Below are 16,901 nucleotides of genomic sequence, written 5' to 3' on the forward strand. Positions count from 1 at the left end.
CGCGGCGGGGGAGGAGCCGGAAGCGGCCGCGGCCATCTTAGGAACGGCGGAGACTTCCCGCGATTCGGTGGGCCGCCTCCCATCAATGGCCCTGCGAGGAAGTGCTCATGAGGGCGGTTAAAGCGAGGGAGGCGGGATGCAAATGCTCAGACCCTCTTAAGGCAGTACTGGACGCTAAAGGATCACACTGCTCCCAAAAATGGAAATTCAAAAGCTGAAAGAACAAAACTTTACTTTTTTATATTTTGTTGCCAAACGATCCTTCTTTGTTCCCCAGAGGAGGGTGTCCTGAGGACCCCTACCCCCCACCCCCCCACCCCGCCCAGGGATTCTGCTGCCTTAAGACGCGGAGGCAGCTCCCACCCAGGCCCACAACCCTCGGACAGTGGACAGCGGTGGCCTCAGCCCCAGCCTGGGCTTGAGGTGTTTGGTTTTCCTTCATGGGAAAGAAGCGGACCGTCTAGCTCACCTAGTCCTATTGCGTGTGGGTGGGGGTGAGGGCTCCTGACGGGAACCTGGGGCTCCGAAATGGAGAGTGGCCAAAGCTGAGGAGTAGTTGACATTGAAGCCCAGAGGCCTGTTTCTACCTTCAGAACACCCTGGGCCCGGCAACAACGTCTTGGTGTGCTTTTGGCCCGTCTGCTCCTTCGAAGGGAACACTTCTCCCAATCGCATGTGGACTTCACCTGCCCTATCCCCTTACTTCCTTAAGGACAATATGATGGGTACCATCCTTTCCCGGTTCGCACCCACCCCTTTCCTACCTAGGGTCTTTTTAGTGTTTATTTGTTTTTGAAAGAGAGGGAGACCGAGAATCCCAAGCAGGCTCTGTGCTGTCAGCCCAGAGCCAGCTGTGGACCTCACACTCAAGAGCCAGGAGCTCATGACTTGAGCACAACCAAGAGTCACATGCTTTATTGACTAGGGAGCCACACAGTCACCCCTTACCTAGGATCTTTTATTCAGACGCAAGAGATAATGTCAGCAATGTGTATAAATACTGTGCTTTAATGAACTCCTTAAATAGAAATGTCAGTGTATAAAATACACAATTGGAAGAGACAGTGCATCTCCCATACCCACTGCGTGCCCATAGAAAACCAAAGGGAAGAAACAAATTGGAGTTACGCAGCAAGAGGAGGTGAGAATGAGGTCTGTAGGCCATCGTGTTAAGACTGATGGACAGCATCTCTCACAATTTAACAGCTGGATATCCAAAGGGATAAAATTGCCCTGGAAAAAAGGTTATCATGTTCTAGATTGCTTTTGTTTCTTAATTCCTCAAACCACAAGAAACCTATCTTGAACCAAACAGGACAGGGCAAGAGTTGGAGAAGGTTAGCACCACACACTTGCAACAGAAAGGTCAGTGAGCTTGTTGAGTGCTGGAGTGTCAAAAGCTGAGACAGCAAGACCAGATAAGAAGAATCAGAAGGTTAGAACCCTCCCTCACTCTGGACCACCCTCTGCCATGCCCATAAAACAGACAGTAATTAAGGGGCACCTGGGTCGCTCAGTCGGTTAAAAAAAAAGACAGTAATTTCAGCGGGATTGGGAGAGAATGGTATTTGGGTCTCTTTTCTTGGAATGATCCTCAGGAGATATTCTTGGTGTCCATTTCCTTAAAAGCTCCTGAAGATGGGATAGCTCATCCTGGAGGCCAGAGATTGTGGGAGCTGAGAGGCCTTTCTGGGGAGGGGGTAAAGAAAAGCAGAGAGGAATATTATTGTAGCTCTAGCTCCCTGTTTCTGAGATCTCTGTCCACTACTGGCATCATTTTTTTTTTTTTAAGTATAATTAACTACAACATCCTGTTAGTTTCAGGTGCATATTCTAGTGATTTGGTATTTTTATACATTACCAAGTGATCCCCATGACAAGTCTAGTTACCATCACCGCTGGCATCTTTAATTCTCTCTTCCCCCTCCAGCTATGCCTTAGGTTCTACTTGATCTGAGCAACAACCATCTGCATCCCCACCACATACACACTCCCAAACCTATCCACTTGGAGTCCAATAGGAATGGTACTTCACTTCTCGATCTCCCCAGGCCCTTGCTTTTCCACTCCTAGAAACATTTACTTTCTCCTGAAACATCTGGTTTAGTAGTCAAGCCCGTTCTCCCACTCCCAATCCCTGTCTTCCCTCCTCACCTGGACCTCAGGCCTTCCCCTCAAGTAGCAGCGTCTCCACAGCCTGATCTGGGGTCCCAGATATCCAGGCAGCAGCAACCCCGGGGGTAAAGGGCAAGCCCCCCAATGTGAAGGGAGCCCCCACTCCTGATCAGCCAGGCTTTCAGAGGAGATAGCTGCTCGAGGGAGCCAACGAGAAGAGACTGCCAGCAGGGAAGGATTGTCCCGCCAAGGACAGAGCTGATTGAGGGGAGTCAGGGCCCCTCTGGAGAAGAGCCACACAGAACTGGGGGGTCCAGGAACCATGAAGCTTGGCTAAAAGGAAAAGAGAAATCAACTGGCAACCTAGAAACTAGATGACCCCACTTTCCCCAAAATGGGTCAGGAAGGAATGTCTAACTGCCACCTACTCACACTGCATTAGTGATTGAACTACAGGCCTCCCCCTGAGAACTCTATCTTCTCTCCTCATTAGGCTTCAAACTTCAAACTAGGCCTCAGGTCTCATGAAAGTCAATTTTAGGGAAACTTGTAAAATGTGTGTAAGAGACAAAAACTAATAAAGATGAGGACAAGAAGGCTGCCCTCTGTGCTATTCTAGGATTTCTGCCTAATCGGGAATGTGAGGGTGTCAGGAACCCTGGCACTGTCATGAAGAGCAAAATATGTGACAGCTACAGAGGAAGTGTGGGGCAGCTTTCCCTGGGGAACTCAGACATGAGTTCATGGGAACTGTGTCTTTCTACTTCTCCTTGTCTAATAGGATGAGCCTGTGAGAAAGGCAAAGGAATTTAGGAAGTGTAGACATCTCACCTGCTGTCTGGGAAGCCAGGAATCTGGGCAGTGTTCTGGGTCATAGCCAGGATTATGGAATTGTAGTATCTGTTCACTGTTGTAGCGTAAATCCCAGTCCCAGACAGATAGCTGCGAGTTAACAGAATTCCCAGCAGGGAGTTGGCAGTACCCTGGGTTATAGATTTGTGTATAGGAGTTGAACTGGACAGAGAAAACAAGAAAAAGGATGGTAAAACAAACAAAATAATCCTTTTCCCAAGTCTGTATAGAAATCATGAAACGCTCACCTCTTCCTCTGGGAATCAGATGTAGGGTGAAAGTCCAGCCGTGAGAATGGGCACCAACCTCCCCCTTTCCCATCCACAGACCTCACTTTCCATAAATTAAGACTAAACTTCAGAGGGTACTTCTCAAGGAACAGAAAAGACAAATCAAAACTGGAACTCACTGACCTGTCCACCCTGTTTTCCACGCTCCCAGGGAGTATCTCTCAGGAATGTGAGGGTGTCAGGAACCCTGGCACTGTCATGAAGAGCAAGAAGGAAAAACTCTGAGAATTCAAACTCAGCTGGAAACTGCTGGAGGAGCTGCCAGACACAATCAAGGAAGAGGAGAAACACTGGAGCCTGAGAAGGAGGAAATTAAGAGGTTAGGAGGGATTGTGGGCACCTAAAAGAGGAGGATGACAATGACGAGGGACGAGAGACACAGACAACAGGGCCACTAAGATCAGGGAATGGAAATCCGATTGAGGGTAGTAGGGAGTTGTGGTGCTTCATTCATCTAGGTCTCCAAGCTTAGCCTAATCTCAGGAACCTTCTAACCTGATTTCACCTCCAGTGGATTATACTATATACTTTTCTCATCCCCTTACATCTTTGGTAATACCTCCCCCCACTACTCTCCCAAAATGATCTCACCTCTTCACTGGCTCCAGTTACCCCAAGTCGGGTCAGGAAGGGGTGTCCAGCTGCCACCCACTCTCGCTGCACTAGTGATTGGAAGCCAAGCAGTGTTCGGGCTTCAGGGACTGAAAGCAGCTGGACGAGTGAAGAGAGGAGGCCATTGAAATCACGATCACCGCGCTCTGGGTGATAAAGAGGGAGAAGGGACAAAGAAGAGGGGCCACGAAACTAGGGCAGAAGAAAATGAGGAAAGGAAACGTGGCAAGAAGAAGAGAGAGGTACAGAGGGTTAAAGTTTTGGTAGGTAGGATTGAGAGGGCAAATAGAAGAGAAAATAAAGACCTTGAATGATTCAGTCCATAGACTCCACCTGGATTGAAATACCCAGCTTCACGTGCAGGAGGTAGAATCACAAATCTCAAACCAGCTTCTCCATTGTTCTTCCCACCCCAACCCTGGTCACCATCCACTGATGGAAGTACGAGGAACAGAAGATGAATAACCCTACTGTTAGGGACCACAAACTGTAGCAGCACTAGAGCTAGTAGTAGTACTACTACTGTGAGGCACAGGTAGCACTGAAGAATGATTTAGGTAGGGCCCATGGGTAGTTCCTAGTAACAGGATAAGGTCTTAGCACTAGAAGAGGACAAGGAAAACTTCTAGGTCTCCCTCCCACTTGGGTGAGTAAAGGAAAAAGGAAGGAATGGAGTAGGTTAACCCAAGAAACTCACCTTGTAGTACTACAGAGCGAACCCTGGATGTCACTAGGACTGAGATGTCACTGGCCTTTCGAAGACAAGACCTAGTGGGGCAGAGGAGAAAAAGGAGAGAAGAATGATAAGCTTGGAGGAAGGGAGTGATGGGTCATGGGATGGAATAGACGCAGACTCCAAAATTCCGCCCCTTCCTCCTTCTAAGGAGCAGCAAAAAAAAAAAGAGTCTTCTTGAAACCAAAGAGAAGAGTTAATGGAAGGCCATTTAGGAGTTCAAGTTAACAGAAGGTTGGGGAGGGTTGAATTATAAAACATAGCTAGAACATGAGACAGTACCTGACATAATCCAACCATCGTGTTCCTTCCAGGGCTGAGAGCCATTTCTCCTCAGCTGCAGATGAATCTGAGAGAGAGTAGAGGGGTCAGAAGGACAAAGAGATTGGGAGAACTCAGGATTCATGATTCAGGATCTGCTCCTGAGGCTACTAAAATGAATCATACATAGTTGTACAACCTTGTAAATGTAATAAAATTAACCAAACACTTAAGATGGGCGAAGGGTGGGTTTTATGGTATGTAAATTATATGTCCGCAAATAAAGCTGTTACAAAAAAGAGAGAGGATACTTTGAGGTCAGGAAGACAGGAAATCTGAGTCTGTGGGAGATGAGAGTGGAATAGAAAACGAAGGATTGGGCTGCAGGGTTGGTTACTCTTCTGTAACAGGCAAAAGGGTAAAAACCAGGTTAGGGTCAGCAGACCTGGGATGGAGGTAGGGCCCAGAGGTTATCTCACCAGGCAGGCAGAGGGCCCTCAGCCTCAAGTGGGCAAGTTGGACATCTGCAAGACTAGGCAGCTCATCCACGGTGTCCACCAGGACAACATCTGAATGCCCAGCCTGAAGCATCGACTCCACTGCTCTGGAAGGGAGGGAGTCACAACGTAAGGGAACGAATCTGCCCTGAACCTCCAACCCTTGATTCTACTCATCAAACCTTCCCTCACCTGATATCCTCCTTGTTAGGGTCGCTGGCTGTATAGAAGCCACCACAGCGGAGAAGATCACTGCCCCCAGGGTGATGCCAGGACAGACGCTTCAGATGGTGGGAGGTTAGGATCACCATGGGAGAAACTCCTAGCCCCACCCTGTCCTGCCCCCACACTGACCTCCCTCAACAATGATCCCCCCTGACCCCTCCCTCCCCCATAATCATCTAATCCCAAACCATCACCCTGGTGCTTATACTGACCGGTCCACGGCCCTGATGGAAGTGGCCAAAGGCTCTCCTGACTTCACTGTCCAGGGTTCGCTTAGGGACCCAGAAGTAACGGGGGAGGCTGTGAAATTGAGAGTGTGTCACAGCTTAGCTCAGTGACCTCGTTATAATGCAACCTGTCATTATCAGGAAGTTGCTTAGGAGGGCATTATTCCCAGGAACCTCAAGTTTGGAGATCTAGGTGGTAAGGGGGAAAGCTTTGTGGATGTCCTTAGAGGCTGGAATTTGTGGGAAGTCCTAGCTTTAGAGGATCTAAGAATTGTGGGAAGATTGGTAGGGCAGCAGGGGTTGGGGTGGACTTGGGGATCACCTGGTGGCTATGTCGAACCTCTCATTGACGGTGCTGACCCTCCAGCCCCCGGCCCCCTGCTTTTTCCGCTCAGCCTCCCAGTCTTCTGATGTCTCCAAGAGGGGAACAGGTGGTTTTCTGGACCCTGAACTCTGGCCTAGGACAGGAGTGAGGCACAGAAAAAAAGGAAGAGGAACCAGAGAGAGCTTCTCAGCTCTTTTGTCTACAGCCAGCCTCTGCTCTCTCAGATTCTTTACCTTTTCCCTACCCTAAAGCACCCTCACTCACCAGCCTTGCTCAGGGGTATCCCTGCATACTGTTGAACTTGACTATTCTGAGCTCTGGCTTGGACAATGGCCATGGTTACCTGTGGAAGAAAGGACATCACAGACTTCTGGCTCAGACTGAAGAAGTGTAGAGGATGAAGTGGGGCCCATGTGTTGTTCAACCGTCTTTGCCACCAGTAGAGACACAGGACAACAGCAAAGACAGTCGCTGAGGAAGGGAGCTTCCACAGGTCATGGGGCCTGGGTTCAGGAGAACACATCCAGAATCACGGAACCACAGAATGTGAATTCTGGGAAGAATCTCAGGAACAGTCTCATCCAGCCCTCCCTGTTTTTCAAAGGAAGAAACTTGCCCACTGTCACACTCCTGATAATTGGCAACCCCAGGGCTAGAATTCAGGCCCCTTACTCTTGTGCTTTTAGCCTCTCCTTGAGGAGAGAAGCAGACAGAATGATGAGAGGGGTTGTAAAAGATAGGGCAGTAGTGGGAATACCAGGGAAAGGATCCCCAAGGCTCTGAAGAGGAGTCTTTGGGTTGAAGGTCTCTTACCTGAAAGGCTTGAGGCTCTAGTCCTCCAGCCTCAAAAGCAACTCTGAGCAGCCGGAAGTCTCGGCCATGAATGAGAATCTCCTCAGGGATAAATTTAAGTGGGGACCCTGGACGGAGGAGCTGGACTCTGGACAGGCCACTCACTGAAGTCAAGAGTTAGAAAGCAGTGTAGCCATTGGTCAGAGTCCCTCTACAAGGCAGTCTTCCGGCCCATCCCACTCCATCCCTGTTGCCCTCGGAGAATTGAGAAAGGGTGAGCCCCCAGTGAGCCCCTTCACAAACACCCCACCACCCACTTACCAGCCTCTAATCGCCCAATGTTGACCAGGGCAAAATCATATTCGCTGCTCAGGGGAGTCTCCTAGAGGAAGCACACGACTGATGCCAAAGACACCTGAAATCTTGCTCATTGTCCTACCCTGGCAACCCCCAACCTCCCAAGAGATAATCCCAACTGACCATCCCTGATACATTCAAAAGACAGCCCTTAAGCATAATTCTCCCTGTCTCACTTGTCTAAATCCTTCTAGACCCCCCAGTCCATTTCTCACTAACTGTCCTTTCCATTGCCCTGTCCATCTCACCTGACTCCGCTGCCATCCACAGGGCTGGAAGGTGACCCTCAAGTTGGTGCAGATCAGAGTTCCAGGCAATTCAGGTTCCAGCCCCTTCCTCACCCCTGGGGCCCATGCTAGGATCTGCTCCCCTACAGGGGAAGAAGGAAAGCTAGGTTATGACTATTCCCAGTGTTGCCCACACTGGTATACACCGACTCTTCTGAGACAGGAGGATCCAAATAGGGAAGATTAAGATCCTCCCCTAACCCCACTAGAAAGAAAGCTTAGGAGGGAATCATTTGTATTCTTTTATACATAGTAGGCACTCAAATACTTATTGGATAAGTAAATGAGAAAAAGAGTAACAGAGTCCAGAAAACAGGGACCATCAAGATCCATGTTCCCAGTCAGCTCTGGACAGGGAAGAGAGCCAGCCTGAGGCAGAAGCACTTTGAGTGGGTAGAAGAATACAGAGGTATCTTTGGTGAAGTTTGAAGCAAGATTTGAGCAGGGTGGAATTTGGAAGAGTCTTTGCAGGTTGGAAGTATTGAAAGGGAAGCTACTACCTGGGAGGCATCCAGAGGCCACGTGACCGTCAAGCTGCCGACTCCTGGGCTCCAGCATCCCAGTCCTCTGGACAAACTTTGGTCCAGAGTGCTGCAAAGGGTGTAGGGTTAATCCCCAGGCCTCTCCAATTCTGGGACCTGGGATTACCTCAGCAGCCACCATTGGAGGCCTACACTCAGGCTCTCAGGGGAAACTGAGATCAGTGGCTGCCAGGGAGTTTAGGACCCAGTTGGCAGACAGTAAAGGGAGGGGCAGGTTAATGGGTAATGAGACGATGAACTTGAGACTGTGAAAAAGACAGACCAAGTTCCATCAACCGAAGTTGATATGGGACCACACCATCCTCCTCTAGATCTTTTTCTTACCCCTCTTTTATCTCCCAATCCTCCTCATTCACCCCCTCCTGCCCACGGTCCCCTTCCCTCCCAAGCCCAAGTTTCCTCTCCTTACCCCCATCTCTGGCTCCTCCTTCTGGGGGGCGATGTTGAAACTCTGGCCCCGGCCCCCCCACCACATTTCTCTGGCTCCATCCGGGGACGGAGCCGTGAAGGGTGGGAAACCTTTAGGATGCTCAAGCCCTTTGGGGAGAGGCTGAATCTTGTAGTTGAGAAGAGGTAGGTGAGGGAGAGGGGCAGGGGGACAGCACTAGGGTAAGGAGCGGTTGTGGTGCTTGGAGCTCGATTAGGGGTCCCTTGAAAGGTGTGTCCAACCCAGCCAGAGGAGGCTCCTCGGAAACTTCAGTCGACTCTGGAGAGGGCGGGAGAGATGCCCAGCCCCTTAAAGGGGAATACACACAATTTTGGAAAAGTGGAGAGAAAGTGGAGGAGCCTGGAAAAGGTGAGGAAAAACTGGGTGACTGGGGAAAAAAATGCCCAGATTCATTACCCCAGTCCCAAATCTTATGCTTTCTGTTCACGAGCATTGGAAACTATTTGAGGGGAGCAGTAATGCTGAATATTAACCTGGGATAATTTGGGCTTAATTTTTTTGTCTTCTTAAAGGGAGTGGAGAGGTGGGAGGAATGCAAAAGCAGTTCGGGCCTCTTTACTGCCTCACACCTGGCAAAAGTAGTAGGAAATCGGACCTCAGGGGAGTTTTGCCTGGGGGGGTCCAAGAAATGAGGGAGTTGAGTTAAAGCATTTTGTATATTCTTCTCCAGAGAGCATTAAACATACCTCATGTGGAGGGTGCAGTGAGAATATTGGGGAGAGAACTTGAAATCTCTCCAGGATGCAGACACAAGTACAGGTGTGTTCACGTGCAAGTTCTGGGTTTGGGGCAGGCCCAAGGAAAAGATCTTACCCCCCCCCCCCACACACACACCAGTGGGAAACCAGAGCCCATTCTAGGTACATGACCCCTCCCTGCAACCCAGACACCAGATCTCCAAATTAATGATTCATGTTTAGAACCTTGAAAGTTGAGGGCTGAAAACCTCTATCAGTTCAACAGACCCCCCCTCCCCACCTTACCCCCTGTAACTAGAGAGGCAGAGATGGGTGGGGAGGACCCTAGGAGGGAAATAAAGGAACTGCAGCTGATGGTGCCTGGGTCGGAAGCAAAAATCTGCATTTAGATGTGAAAAAGACAGGAAATGAAATACAAAGTAGGGGTTAATGAGCTGCTATTTTATTGATTTTGAGTCTGTACAGAGGTAGCAGTCCTTAGGTGGGGGCCCCAGTTTTCCAAAGTGACACTCAACTCTCCTCCCCTCAGCACACACACCCTTCCGGCCTTGGCTTTAAAAGTTCCCTGTCTTGGCTGCTACTATGGAAATAGTGAGGATATTATAAGACAGGAAGTTAATTTGGAACAAAGAGGCATACACCTGCTAGGAAGGTGGCCCAGAAGCCTTATTCTAGAAGTCCTAAAAGCTACCAAGCACCCCCAACCCCACCTACTTTCCATGCGCCTCAATCTCTTGGGGGAAAAAATCCTTCCCAAGGTCTCTTGCAGTAGGAAGAGCTGTGTAACCACAATTTTTAAATCCCATTATCCACTTTCCTTCTCCCCACCACCCTGCATTCAAGAGCCTCATTCTATTCTTTAATATTTTGAGGTATAGCAGCAGCAGAGGAATCCAGTGGGAAAATATCAAGGGAATGGGAAGAGGTAGAAGGCAGAAAAAAGTGGGTGACTTGGATCAGCGCAAGGAATGCAAAGGGGCGGCAGCTGAGGGCGAAGTCCTAGGAGGACCATCTCTCGGTACCCCACACACTAGTGGAGATTTTAGTGGATGGAAGGAAGGATGTAGAAGCAAGGGGCTGTATCAGATTTTTCCATTTTCAGAATCCTGGTCTAGCTGCAGGTTTGTGCCAAGAGAGAAGGCTGCTGGGAGGGGCAGCTGGAGGAGGGAGGTGGAGCTGAGTGACTCACAAGATGAGTCACAGATCCAGTTATAAGCACAGAAAGAGGCCAAGGTCCTCCCCACCCCCCACCGCTCTGCACGTTACCCTCGGCCAGCGTCAGCCGGCTTCCGTTCCCCTTTTCCACCGCCCCTTACCCACGTAGCCAGGGAAGGGCGGTGGCTTGGAGAAAGTCTACGTGAGGGACTACGTCATAAGGAAGTATTTCATTACTCAACTTAAGTACAGGGGCAAAACACCCTGCAATTTGCAGGCTGGGTATCCACAAAGTGAGAGGGACAAGAGTGCCTGGACAAGTCACTGAATCTGCAGTTGAAGGGCCTTGGGGGGAGAGGGGGAAGAAATTGGAAAAATCTGGGGTGCAGGTGATTCTGCAGGCCAGGAAGGGGCTTCTAATTGTCTTCTCACGTGTGTCTGGGGCACTGACTGCTTGGAGAAAGAAGAGGACACAAAGTCCAGAGTAACTGGTGTCCAAGGAACGCAGGGACAATCATCTTAGAATCTCTAATGGGAAAGATGAAATGGGACGAACCTTAGATGTGTGGTTGTTTAGAAAGGAGCAAGAATGGCAAAAGCTAGGTTCTCAGAGATCATTCAGAACCAGCTCCATTTTTCCTGCCTAGGTGTCACCTCCCAAGTGCATAATACGAAGTCATGGCTGATTTTTGTTTTATTGGTCTGTGAGCTTTAGTTTCTCTTAAGAAACTGAGCCAACAGGAGAGGGCTCTGTACAGCACCGAGTTTAACACCATCCCCACTCCATGAAGAGATTGAATCTTTAAAAAAATGTTTTTATATAATGTTTTTATTTTGTTGATAGAATCCTGTATGAGGGAAAAACTTTTGATTAAATTTTTTAACTCTCAACAAAATGAGCGCAGGTTAAGGTAGGAATCTGGAGGCCTATCCTATAGTATACTTGCTGCATCAGGGCTGGGGTGGAGAACGTAGGGTGGAGGGGTAGTGCTGTCTTCAAAGGGGAAAAATAACCCTAAGTATTTCCCTTCTCCAATAAAAACCTCAGTAGACACCCCCCGTGCCCTGGATTAAAGGAACTAAGTGCACTTATTTAAGCCTGAGAGATACCATCCCTCAGCGAGGGTTACGGGATCTGCCTCCCCCTTCACCCATGTACCCTTCCTTAACCAAGGAATTCTTGCTCATTTTGGGCCAACGTCAGGGACCCCTCTCCTCCCTTCTCCTGAGCACAGTAATTGCATGGGCCTACCTCTCCCCCACCCCCTCATCTTCCCAAAATACCACAAACCAACCAGAGTCTGTTTTCATTCCCCAGGCATTATTCCTTCACCCTCCATCCCACACAACCCCCTCAAAGAATAAAGCAAAAACAGTCTACTCATCCCTATAGAAAAACATCCATGGACTCAGGGTCCCTCATCCTTAGAATGGAGAATTTTTTTTAATGCCTCAATAAATAGTTACCTTCCCAAATTAAACAAAAATAATTTATTTCTGAATAAAAAGCCATAGGGCCTAAATAAAGCCCTGTTTTACCATACTCACCCCAGGCCACCCCCAGAATTTCCACGGTTTTTATTTGAAAAGAGGCCAAAAGGAATTGAGATTGGTTAGTTTATAAATCAAAACAAAAACAAACATGACACAAAGTTTCTGTTTTTGTTCATTTGTCCTCAGTTTTTAAAAACAAAAGTATTAACTAGAACCTAATAACAAATCAAACCCAAACACAGCAGTCCAGTGGAGAATCAAAACTTTCCTGGTTTTATTCTCTGGGAAAACCCCTGGTCTGTTTCCACTTTTATTGATCCAGGCCAGAATCCTATGCGGTAGACGGCACCTATGGGAAAGCAGGGTGAGTGTGCAAGGTGTGAGCTGGAGCCACCTGTTGTTCGGGTGCCCTCAGGGGACAGTGTTTCACAAGGTGGTAGTCTCACCAGTGTTGTTCTAACCCCAGAGACGGAGTGAGGTGAGCAAGGCACTCACTTTGGGCACAGAATTTAAAGGGTGCCCCAAAACTCAATAAACCAACCTACTATCTTAGTGCAGTATTTTTTGAAAATCAACACCAACGTAAAAAATCCACAGTATCAAATCCACTAAGTATCAAAATTTTAAAGATAGGATTCAACCTGCTCAATTCAGCTTATTTCCCTCACCCTAATCTCAGTCCCGTTGGATTCTGTCTTCAAGATTTTGGTATTTTATTCATTATGGATATTTTTGCATTATTTTTGAAACACTGTGTTAAAACAGTATTCATCTTAATTACTGAGTTTTTCAATACTCCTTACATTTTGTACCCAAGGGAAGTGCTCATCTCCTACTAGTCCCAGCCCTGCCCAGAAATATATACATCCCCTCCTTTGGAACCTATCTCCTTTGACCTCATTGCTTCTTTAAAACCATCCTATTTTCAAATAAAAGCCTAAGTATTAATAGCTATAGGAAATTATTAAATCAACAGACATCAGATTTAAAAAATAAGTGACCTTCAAGTTTGCTGAGGAGAGAGTAACCTTGCTAAATTGTGAGCAGTTCCAATGAAGAGGATGGTCTTGATGGGCTTTGTTACCAAGGGGTATGGTGGGATGACAACTTTCCTGATGGAGCAGAAGCAACAAATGGCAATTACAGGTCTCCAACACACACATCCAGCCCTCGTCCGGTTTAGAGCAAATGTGGGGATTACAGTCCATGAGATGGGTTAGGAGTACATATCTCAAAAGAGAAATCCACGTACAGAAAAATAGCCCCAATTAACACTCTGGACACTTAAGTACACTTATTCCCCTTCTTCGTATGCACCCAGGAGTGTATACAATTGCATAGTTGATTTTTTTCCCCCAGAAAAAAAAAAGAAAGAAAAAGGAAAATTGGCCCAGGATAGGTTCTCCAGTTTAAAGCTCTTAGAAATGGTGCTGGCCAGAGTGAAGGCTGGCCAGATTTGTGCTTTGTGCAAAACGCAAAGGGGCTTCCCCTTCTGTGTCCATAGTCCCACTCCACCCCCTGGGGAAAAGGGTTGAGTCAGGGGAAGGGGGAAAACCCAAAGAACATATCAGCTCATTGGGAGGAATCTGTGATCTGTGGTTACAGTTCACTAAAATATATTTCTCTAACTACCTTTTTTATAAATTGCCCCTAACCCCTACCCCCGCGTTTTAACATCAATCCTATTATCAAAAATATGTCTTCTTACAAAGTATTTTTTTAATTATTTTAATAAACTAACCACAGATTAAGGTCAGCTATGGCTTAACAAAAGAAGCCGGGATGTTAAGTTCATTCTCCAAAAGTAGAGAGGAAGGAGAAAGAATCACTTAAATAGGAAAAAACAAAAACAAAAACAACCACTTTTTTAAAACGGTTTTGTTCACTGGGGTCTTTTTCTTTTCCTTAAAAACAAAAAAGTCAAAATAAGTTGCTTTCTACAGAAATGCAGCAGCAGAGGATGGTAGTGTTCTATTTAGGTTTTTGGTTTTGTTTAAAACAGTCCGGCCAGAGGTCTGTCCTGCTCCCACCCTTCCCGGGGTGCACTCAAACCTCGCTGTGTGGTTATTGCTAAGTAGTTACAAAAGGATCACCTGTGCACCCGCTGCCTGGAGAAGATTCAGCCCACACAGCTGCTCTTCTTGTCACTCCTCCCTTCCCCAGAGGGAACTTTTTGTATTTAAATAAAATTAAAGTCGTTTAAAAAAAAAATCACAATCTTAACTTAGCTGAGGCTCAGCCCTCAAAAAGGATGAGGAAAAGATAGAGGGCGATCAGCAAGACTGTTTAGAAGGAAATAAAACTCGAGAGGAAAAGGATTCCCCTTTTAAGTTCTTCCCTTTCCCATCTCAACAAACCAATTTAAACTAACCCCCTCCTAATAAGCACCTGTGAGCACACATTACTGCCTAGTCTTTCCAGATCCTTCAGGAGGAAGAATTTATCCAACCCTAATTCCTACCTTAATTCAAACCAATAGCAAATTTATCTAATTTCCCAGTTTCCCTCCACACTCCCAACTCCACCGTCATGTGCTTTTTTCCAACCTACAAGGACTTTGGTCTGTTTTTTCTTTTATTGACTGAGAACCTCCTTTGCCTGCTCCCCCCCCCCCCCCCACTTCTGCCCACCTCCCCACTCCCACACACTAAACCTTCCCCTCTTTCCCTTAGGTCCTGGGGTGTACCCAAGCAGTTATGAGACAGAATCAGCATCTCCCCGCCCCACCCCATACTTCCTCAGTCCCATCAAGATTGGCAAAGGACCAGTGGAGCCCTCCAGGCACCGTCTGGCCCTGCCCTGCTCTTGCCAGCCTGGCTGCTCTCCAGCGCGCACCCACTTCAAAGTTTCCAGCCAGGCTCCCACCAACGTTACTGCATTTGCCCCATTTGCATGGGGGCTGGGTCTTGATGAGCCAATTAGTGGAGCTTAACTCTCTTTGTTTAGCCCCCTTGCCCTCCAAGGTTCCCCCACTCAGAACCTGTGCACCAGCAGCTCCCCACCGGGTTCCCGCTCCCTCCTCCTCAGTTCTTCCCTGTAACAGCAGGAGCAGAAGTTGTTTGTCTCCGGGTGTCCATAGAAGCTGCAGTTCGGTTGTTTGCATTTGGTCTGGGCCGGAGGAAGCCCCCGGGGACCTCCAGCCCATCCATCTGGCTCAGGGGGCTCTCTGTAGCCGTTGCTATAGGAATCAGCCACGCGGAAGGGGAGTGGTAACAACGCACCCCTGTGACCGCCATCCTTGGAGTGACTGCCTGGCTCCAGAGAAGGGATGCAGTCCTGATGGGGGTAGGGTCGCCCTGGAGGGCACTGTCTGGGGAAGGTGGCATATGGTGGTAGGCCTCCCCCACAAGGACCCCCTGCCAGCTGCCGCCGGGGCTCCTGGCAGTGGACCCCAGCCCCTGTAGACCGAGGGACAGTAAAGCCCCCGGGGTAGCCAGCAGAGAATGCCATCGCCTTGGACTCTGCTGGAGGGGCAGTCAGCAACTCCTCCCCACCATCTGGCTCTGGCTTTTTGGCTGGAGGAGGCCCGCCGCCTAGCCCTCCATTCAGGAGCTTCCTCTCTGCTTCCTTCTGCTTCTGCTCTGCCAGGAATCGCTCTTCAGCATCAGAAAGGTAGCGCTGGATCATTTCCTCCTGATACTGATGGCGGTGACCCATCTTCAGGGTTCCAACAAAAATAAACTTCCCCTCCCCTTGCATTGCAATCCTCATGATGCTCAGGCTTTGCATCACCTCCTGGCTATACTTGCTCCCTCCGTTACCGACAGACTCCGCCGTGGGCTTCTCAGACACAGGCCCGTCCCCGGCTGCCTCCTCCTTGCCCCCCTTCCAGCTCTTCAGGGAGTTCTTCTTCTTCTTCTCCAGTGTCTCAGTGCCGCTGCTTACCCCCGCCCCTGCTCCCATCCCTCCGGGCTTAGAACCCTTGCTGTGCATCAGGCCGCCCATGTTCTTCTTGAGCTTGCTGCCCAAGGTTTTGCCAAAGCTGCCCAGTTTGTTAGCCACGGAGTCTGCTCTCTTCTTGTCTTTCTCTCGACCTCGTTTTGCCTTCTCTTTCCGCTTGCTGCCCTCATTGCTCGTGGAACTGCTACCGATGGACTCTTTGTCTGATTCCCCAGACTCAGGAGTGGACCGGGGCTCATCTCCAGCTGAGGCTGTGGGGGACTCAGGTTGGGCCAGAGGAGCCTGAGGGGAAATTAGAGCAGTGTTATGGTTGTCCCATTGGTCTCGTTGAGGGAAGTCCCTGGGGACCCTAGCTCATACCTCTGGGTCATGGGGCTCGCTGCAGCGTTGCTACAGGCATTAGCCAGGTGGAAAAGGGCTGCTAACCCCCCTATAAACCCCATCCCTGGAGAGCCTGCCTACTTTCAGAGAAGGACTGCTGTCATGGCAGGCGAGGGGTTACCTAGGAGGGCACTGTCCTTTCTCAGCTCCAGTCAGCTCTCCCATGGACCAGGGAGCGATGTGTCTACTAGCTAACTTTTACCTCGCCCCCGCAATTTGACTCCCTCCTGTAATAAGGAGATGTCAAAGTGAAGCCTGAGGCTCTTCTGCAGCAATGAGCAACTAACACAATACACGGCCTCTGGGTAAGGAGGAAGAATATCCATAGACACTAGAGTGTGTCCTTTGTTATAAATTTCTCTATACCAGATTCTGCCCAGAGGTAATCTCAACGAAGTCTTGACTAACCATAGCCAGGTCTGACCATTCTGCATCCCCCCAACTTTTAGACATTCAGCACTGGAGTCCATCAGTTTGCCTTTGCTCCTGTGTTCCTGCTCTATGCATAATGATGACAGCCTCCGAACCTCCTGGATCGAGATCTCTTAAGCTATTCTGTCTCCTCTTGTACCCACCACCACAGAGGTCTATATATACAAGGCTTGGGACAAAGTAATGACCATCTCAAGTTGACCAAAGTATCTAGGAAACTTTTCTTGAAGAATGTGTTTTAGTATCACAAAGTAGAGCTTGGCTGGAGAGGAGCTATG

The 16,901-nt window shown here is 48.7% G+C and overlaps 2 protein-coding genes across 7 annotated transcripts in view; both read right to left on the bottom strand.

The window, feature by feature from the left end:
* Window positions 1-988: 988 nt before the first annotated feature.
* MTMR11 (myotubularin related protein 11) lies at window positions 989-9,369 on the bottom strand. 6 transcript variants are annotated; one of them, XR_015255086.1, is made up of 17 exons: window positions 8,074-8,503; window positions 7,535-7,656; window positions 7,251-7,311; window positions 6,951-7,093; window positions 6,402-6,480; window positions 6,135-6,270; window positions 5,798-5,885; window positions 5,553-5,641; window positions 5,343-5,467; window positions 4,885-4,951; window positions 4,567-4,637; window positions 3,849-4,015; window positions 3,381-3,554; window positions 2,947-3,129; window positions 2,155-2,448; window positions 1,505-1,685; window positions 989-1,233 (listed from the first exon to the last, which is right to left on the bottom strand). XR_015255086.1 is itself a non-coding variant. In XM_025912079.2 (17 exons), exons 1-17 carry the CDS (start codon window positions 8,588-8,590, stop codon window positions 1,543-1,545), a joined length of 2,103 nt encoding a protein of 700 aa, XP_025767864.1. In that variant the 5' UTR covers window positions 8,591-9,369; the 3' UTR covers window positions 989-1,542. The 6 variants fall into 6 exon arrangements, 5 of the variants coding, with proteins under 5 accessions (XP_025767864.1, XP_086574210.1, XP_086574212.1 ...); XM_025912079.2 differs by adding an exon at window positions 8,525-9,369 and having other exon boundaries at window positions 989-1,689; window positions 8,074-8,164; XM_086718084.1 differs by having other exon boundaries at window positions 1,505-1,689; window positions 8,074-8,499.
* A 2,523-nt stretch (window positions 9,370-11,892) lies between these two features.
* OTUD7B (OTU deubiquitinase 7B) overlaps window positions 11,893-16,901 on the bottom strand; it is a 54,313-nt gene continuing 49,304 nt past the window's right edge. The window contains exon 12 of the mRNA XM_086718081.1: window positions 11,893-16,092. Coding sequence (XP_086574207.1) covers window positions 14,884-16,092 — 1,209 coding nt within the window. The 3' untranslated portion in view covers window positions 11,893-14,883. The remainder of the gene's footprint in view (window positions 16,093-16,901) is intronic.

This window comes from Puma concolor, chromosome C1 (genome assembly GCF_028749965.1).
Source record: "Puma concolor isolate L17-30 chromosome C1, mPumCon1.1.hap2, whole genome shotgun sequence".
Classification (NCBI taxonomy): Eukaryota; Metazoa; Chordata; class Mammalia; order Carnivora; family Felidae; genus Puma; species Puma concolor.

Bases quoted from the DNA above. Each gene is read 5' to 3' on its own strand.
- MTMR11 (XM_086718084.1), bottom strand. From the start codon at position 8,236: ATGGTGGCTGCTGAGGTAATCCCAGGTCCCAGAATTGGAGAGGCCTGG. The intron at 7,094-7,250 runs GTAAGTGGGTGG...TCTTGACTTCAG, and splicing joins CATTGGGCGATTAGAGGCTG to TGAGTGGCCTGTCCAGAGTC. The intron at 3,555-3,848 runs GTGAGATCATTT...CCTCCTTCTCAG, and splicing joins TAACTGGAGCCAGTGAAGAG to GCTCCAGTGTTTCTCCTCTT.